At 57.1% G+C, this 6,563-nt stretch overlaps 1 protein-coding gene across 1 annotated transcript; it reads left to right on the top strand.

The window, feature by feature from the left end:
- Positions 1 to 1,350: 1,350 nt before the first annotated feature.
- Positions 1,351 to 5,879, top strand: IRX4 (iroquois homeobox 4). Its single transcript, XM_077187505.1, has 5 exons — positions 1,351 to 1,398; positions 2,213 to 2,485; positions 3,067 to 3,173; positions 4,099 to 4,418; positions 4,609 to 5,879. Exons 1-5 carry the CDS (start codon positions 1,351 to 1,353, stop codon positions 5,379 to 5,381), a joined length of 1,521 nt encoding a protein of 506 aa, XP_077043620.1. The 3' UTR covers positions 5,382 to 5,879.
- Positions 5,880 to 6,563: the final 684 nt, after the last annotated feature.

Here is a 6,563-nt window from a genome sequence, read left to right as displayed (position 1 = left end):
CATGGAGCAGCGTTCGACTGCACCAGCAGCCCAGCTTCAGCCTCGGAGCTGCCTCCTCCGCCTCCTCCGTCCAGCCGGGGGCTGCCTGCTCGCCCTGCCTCGGTGGCACCGGCCGTCGGGGGAGAGGCACTGGGGCTGCCAGCATCTTCTCCCCGCGGCCCGTTCCCTCCGAGCGTGCGGCAGGGGGGGATTGCTGCCTGCTCCTGTTGGGGAGGGGGGTCCCAGACCCCCAGAGGGTAGGCAGGCTGATGGCAGCCGTGGGATGGGTCGGGGAGGAGGGGGTGTTGGAAGTTAGAGATGGGATCAAAGTCTTTTTCACGTGAAAAGTCACATCTTTTCCATCATTCCCCCGAAGACGCTTGTAGGGTTTTCTACCTGTAATCACACGCCTGGAATAAAAGCCGAAAAGAAAAGGAGGGTTGCTTATCATGTGCTTTATTGTCAGCGTTAGCGCTAATTTTAACTGTTGATTAAATCTTAAATGAAGACTCAGTCGTGTGTCCCTTCATATGTCTTGTTTGTAATTGAGACTAATTATTACTGTGGGGTGGGAAGAAGCAGCTGCTCATTAATTAATTTCTAATTAAAAGTGCTTACTAGCCTTTCAGAGACTAAGGAGGGTGGGGAAAATAGCTGATACAACATTGATCCTTCAGATTAAAAACATTCATTTCCTTCCCTTGCCCGCAGAAATATATGTGTTGCAAGCAGGCGTTGCCGCTACCGAAGAGCTTCCCAAACTTTTCTCCCCTGTTAGGCTGGCTGAAGGCGATGCTGGAGAGTCTATTTTCCATGCCAGGGGAAAGATTCCCGAAAATGAGTGTTAAACTCACAGGCAGGTTAATTTGAGTAGGTTTTGTGTGACGTCAGAGGCTCGGCTCTTTTAAAACAACGTGCTTGTGAGCTGATGCATTTGTATCACTTTTCTTCTTCCCACCTTTTATTTTTCCGTGGGTGCAAAGTATTTATTTTTTTGCCGTCACGTCTGCCAGCCTTGGAGCCTACATGTAACAATTATTTCTGTGTCGTAGCTGTAGCGGGGAAGGTGCTAAAATCGCCGTACATATTTAAAAGAAAAAAAAAAAAGTTTAAGTTTTCATGTAAATAAATTAAATGTGGTTTTCTGCTTCGTCCTATAAGCATCTAGGGACCTGTGGTTACCAATCAATTGGTACAGCAGAGCAGAGCCAGGCTGCAATAGCGTGCAGATCAGACGCCTCGCCTTGTTTCTAGATAACTGGGAGCCTCTGTACCATGTCCTATCCTCAGTTTGGCTACCCTTACTCCTCTGCACCCCAGGTAAGACTTTTTGCCTACCAACGTTAATTGATTGAATTTCAGTCCTTATCGATGCCTTCCGTCCGGGATGAGGGCGGCAGCGATCCTCTCCCGCCTGCGGTAGCGGCAAAGCAGATGCTCGCTCCGCAGCTTTACAAGGCGCCCAAGTTCTGTGTCGGGCACCAGTTTTAAAATGGGATGAAACACGCGGGATTTAGGGTGTTTGGGGGTGATAAAGACGCGTGGGAGAGGATGACAGAGATAAGAGAGGTGAGAAGGGGAGCTAGAGGTCCCCAACCCCCACCCGCACCGCGCCTCCCCCCCCCAGTTTTTTTTCTTTCACGATTAAATTCACAGTTTATCAATTAAACATGGATGTACAGAGGTCCGGCCCGTAGAAAAAGAATGGGATATTCTAAACCAGCAGGTTAATAACAGATGCGTGCGTGGCTGCTACAAATCTGCAGTCAAAATAAATATGCATGAATGACTTCGAAAAAAAGGGTTTAAAAACGCAGATGGGGATCATTGTGCTGCAAGAGGAGAAAACGGTGTAAACCGCAGTCTTGTGAAAACACCCCAGGAAAAGTTAGCTTTTAAATCCAGAGGGCCTGAGGAATGTATTATAGAGGATTAAACATCCACAGTCACGGGGCATTTGGTTGTTGTTGTTGTGGAGTCGTTCTGAAAAACTGATAAAATACTTGCACCTCTGCTCTTCTCCAGAGCGTTTCTATCACGATTGAAGTAAAATACGCCAGGGGAGGGAGGAGGGCGGGCGACACCCCAAAGCTACGACCTGATTTGGAAAAAACAAAAAAAAACAAAAAACCAAACCAAACCCAAAGAAAACCCCACCAAACCCACACAATCTAAAAGCCACCGACCCCAAACTTGGTTACACTTTGGGAAGTTCCCCCCACCCCGCCCTCAGCGCCGCTCTCTTTCCCTCCAGTTCCTGATGAGCACCAACTCCCTGACGACCTGCTGCGAGTCCAGCAGCCGCACGCTGGCTGAGACGGGGGCGGCCGCCTCCGCCCAGACGCCCGTGTACTGCCCGGTGTACGAGAGCCGCCTGCTCGCCACCGCCCGACACGAGCTCAACTCCGCCGCCGCCCTGGGCGTCTACGGCGGGCCCTACGCCGGGCCCCAGGGCTATGGAAACTACGTGACCTACGGTACCGAGGCTCCCGCCTTCTACTCCCTGGTAAGCCGCCCGGGGGATGCTCGCTCCCTCCCTCCCGAGCCCCCGGGGGCGGGGGCGGCTCGGCGGGACCCCCTCCCCGGGCGGGGGCAGCCCCGGGCGCTTCTCCTGCGCCCCGCCGGTCCCCGCGTCCAGCCCCGCGGCCAGCAGCTGTGCCAGCCCGGCGCTCGCTCCTCACGGTAACGCAATTAAAAGTCGCGCCTGACGAGCTGCCAAGGGCCCGTCCGGGCGGGCAGTTTAGGGCGACCCATACCCAGGCTTGCAAAAAAAAAAATGATGCGGTCTTCCCACACAGCCTATTTTTCTTTTTCTTTTTTTTTTTTTTTTCCCTCTATTTTCCCCCCTGCACCGTAACAGCGCGAGTTAATGTCCCTATTGATGTCGCTGGGCTCCGCGGCCGAGGGGCCCCCGGGAAGGTCCGGTCGGGCCGGGGGCCGGGGGAGCCGGGCAGGGGAGCCGGGCGAGCCGGGCGGCGGTGCCGGGGGCTGAGGGCGGCGGTGCCGGGGCTGAGGGCGGCGGTGCCGGGCGGGGCCCGGGCTGTGCCGGCGGCGGGGGCTGAGGGCGGCGGGCGGCGTCTCTTGCAGAACAGTTTGGAGGCGAAGGACGGGAGCGGCTCTGCGCATGCGGGCATCGCCCCCGCCGCTGCCTACTACCCCTACGATCACACCCTCAGCCAGTACCAGTACGACAGGTAAGCGCCATGCCCAGCCCGGCCCCGCTCGCTGCCCTCCGGCCCCGCCACCCCCTCCCCGCCATCCCCGCCACGCCCCGCCAACCCCGCCAGCCTGCCTGCTCGCCTCTCAGCATCTCCCGGCCACAGCCATGTCGCCTCCCCTTTCCCGCACCGACACGGGGTCCTCCGCCCCCCGGGCGGGCGGTAGAGCGGGGGGCAATCCCTCTTAACCGGGGAGGTAATTATCTTTCCCTGCGCGGAGTCAGGCTTGGGCATCCCGTGTATATTTATTAGTTTTAAAGCAGCGCAAACCCCCTTACACACCGCTCCCAGCTCAGAGGCCCATTGGGCGCCAGTGACCTTTCCTGGAGGATGTGCATTAAATATTCAGTCGCAGCCCAGTGTCATCTGCGTTAGGTTCCTACAATTTCAGGAACAAAAGGGTAGAGGAGATTACTAATAAAAGGAGTAAGAGGAAATATATTTCTATTAAACTTACACCCTGGGGTCACCCCGATGAATTTTGTTTGGGGAGGACTAATAAAACGAGAGGAAAGCAGTATTTCTGTGAGTTCGCAAGCTGCTAGGATTTTCCTGCTGCCCAAAATGTTGACATTGACTTTACAGCAAATAAAAGCAGACGATTCCTTCCCTCTTTCCGCCACCACCGCCAAGGCAGAGCGGAAATTTGCATTGCCCGCTGGTGCTGCAGGCTGGACCCTTCCTTCTTGCTTTTCCTCCTCGGCCTGAATTCTCTAGGCTGGTCTCCCTCATAAAGCTGAGCTGTCCTCATCCCTCTTAAAACCGAGCTGTCCTCATCCATCTCCCCCCTCTCCGGTCCAGCTGCCCTCCTGGGGGTGCCGCAGGCAAGCGGCGGGGCCGGGCAGGTGCGCGGGGGGCGACAGAGAGCTGTCACATCCCGGGGGCTCCCCTGTGCCTGCAGGTACGGGACGATGGACGGCGGGACGCGGAGGAAAAACGCCACCCGAGAGACGACCAGCACGCTGAAGGCCTGGCTGCAGGAGCACCGCAAGAACCCCTACCCGACCAAGGGCGAGAAGATCATGCTGGCCATCATCACCAAGATGACCCTCACCCAGGTCTCCACCTGGTTCGCCAACGCCCGCCGGCGGCTCAAGAAGGAGAACAAGATGACCTGGCCCCCGCGGAACAAGTGCTCTGACGAGAAGCGGCCCTATGAGGAAGAGGAGGAGGAGGAGGAGGGTTCGCAGGAGGAGGCGATGAAGAGCGGGAAAGCCGAGGGTACCCTGCTAAAACCAGGCACTTAGCGGTGCGGCCGCGGGGGCTCGGCCGGCAGCTCGCCCCCGGGGCGGGCCTCGCTGGTGGGGGCGGCCGCGGGCCTCGCTGGTGGGGGCGGCCGCGGGGCAGTGCGGCGCCGACAGTGACCGTGTGTCTTCTTTTTGCTGTCCCTTCCCCCGCCCCCGCCCCGCAGAACCCACGGGCAAGGAGGAGAAGGAGCTGGAGCTCAGCGACCTGGAGGACTTGGACGCCGCCGAGTCGGAGAGCTCGGAGTGCGAGCTGCGGCGGCCCTTCCCGCACCCGCTCCCGCACCCGCTCCCGCACCCGCACCCGCTCCCGGGCGGCAGCCACCCGCCGCGGGCCGCCGAGCTCCCCGCCAAGATGCCGCCGCCGGCTGCCGCCGGGGAGGAGGAGGAGGAGGAGGAGGCGGCGGCAGAGCGGGCGCGGAGCTGCCTGAAGACGGCGGCGGAGGAGTGCGGCCCCGACCCGCTGGGCGCTCGGCAGCGCGGCTGCGAGTCCAAGATGTGCTTCCAGCAGGGGCAGCAGCTGCTGGAGGCGAAGCCCAGGATTTGGTCCCTGGCGCACACTGCCACCTCCCTCAACCAGGCCGAGTACCCCTCCTGCATGCTGAAACGTCCCGGGGGCTCGGCCGCCGCCGCCGCTCCCGCCCCGGTCAGCGTCATGGACAGGCACCAGGATTCGCCGGTCACCAACCTCAGGAACTGGGTGGACGGGGTGTTTCACGACCCCCTGTTCAGGCACAGTACTTTAAACCAAGCCCTGAGCAACACAACAGTTTCCTGGGCTACCACCAAAGGAGCCATTCTGGAAACGGGCGCCTTGGGACGCGCGGTGGGGAACGGCGCCAATGTGCTCAAGGGGCAGCTCTCAAACCTGGCCCACCATGACTCAAACAAAGAGTTTCTGGCGTTTCCCAAATCAGGAAGCAAAATGTTTTGTTCCTAACAGGCCCGCCGAGGGGCAAAGGACTTTCTAACGCTTGAAGAGTCAGCTACACTGAAAAGAGACTTGCAAGAGTTTAAATTTAAATATAAAAAACTTTTTCTTCCTTTTCTTTTTTAAACAAACAACATAAACGAGGATTTAAAGTTCAGTTTGCTCAGTTCAACGGAAAGACTTTGCTCATTGCTGTTCTGAACATTTTCTCCTGGCTGCGACTTTAAGGGATCAATGTCGTGAAAGTTATTTAATTCCATGTCCAAAAAGCACGTACTATAGTGTAGACATACTTAAAAAGTTTACATCCGAAAGTTTACAAACGGGAAATTTTAATTCAGATTTAATTTAAGGCATGCCGACATTAGTTGTAAAGACTTTTCGAGAGTTTTTCCTCCTGATTTCCTTGTTAGCATATAATTCACAAACAGCACTTCTACTAAGTTTACACCTACTGCACAAATTTATCTTGACAAAAAAAAAAAATAATATGTTAAAGGGTATGCTCACTCCAATAAATTGTCTGTTTCAGAGGTAACACAAGTGGTGGCGTTTTGCATTGGGCAACAAACAACTTCTATGTTTCTAATTCCCCCTCGGAGCCGATCCCGGTAATTCCAAGGACTGTCAACAGGCTGCCGGGAGAGGGGAAGAGAGGTTCGGCGCAGCGCTGCCGCGGGACTGCGGACGGAGCCCGGGAGGCGCGCCGGAGGGATGCTGGGCTGCGCTCCGCGCCGGCCGTGCCTCCGCGGGGCAGCGCCGGGGCCCGGCCGCCTCCCGGGCCGACAGCGGGGGCTCCGGCTGCCCGCCGAGGCCCGGCGGGGCGGGAGCATCCCTCTCTTCCCCCTCCCCTCCTTCCCGAGCTGCGGGCGGGCGGGGGTCGGCCCCCAAGGGCCGGGCTCTGCCGCGGCGTCGCCTCCGCCGTGCGCGGAGCAATTGATTCACATGGAAAATTTGATCTTTTAAAGAACCGTTTTAGCTTTCCAGCTCCTCTGCCAGTGCGGAGAATCGCTGATCCGCCATGAATATTTCAGCACTTCAGTACAGATGCTTTACCGTTTTGACATTAAATAGAGTGCAGCCAACAAAAAGAGGGAGGAAGAGCGCTCTCGACGTGTGATTCAGGAGCACTCGCAGCCAATTTACCACTTAGATAACAGGCGCTTAAAAGATTTCCTTTCCTTCCCCGGA

Source organism: Agelaius phoeniceus, chromosome 1, assembly GCF_051311805.1.
Source record: "Agelaius phoeniceus isolate bAgePho1 chromosome 1, bAgePho1.hap1, whole genome shotgun sequence".
In the NCBI taxonomy this organism is placed as follows: Eukaryota; Metazoa; Chordata; class Aves; order Passeriformes; family Icteridae; genus Agelaius; species Agelaius phoeniceus.
The sequence above is the reverse complement of the archived record's forward strand: the minus strand, read 5'-3'. Positions and strand labels throughout refer to the sequence as shown.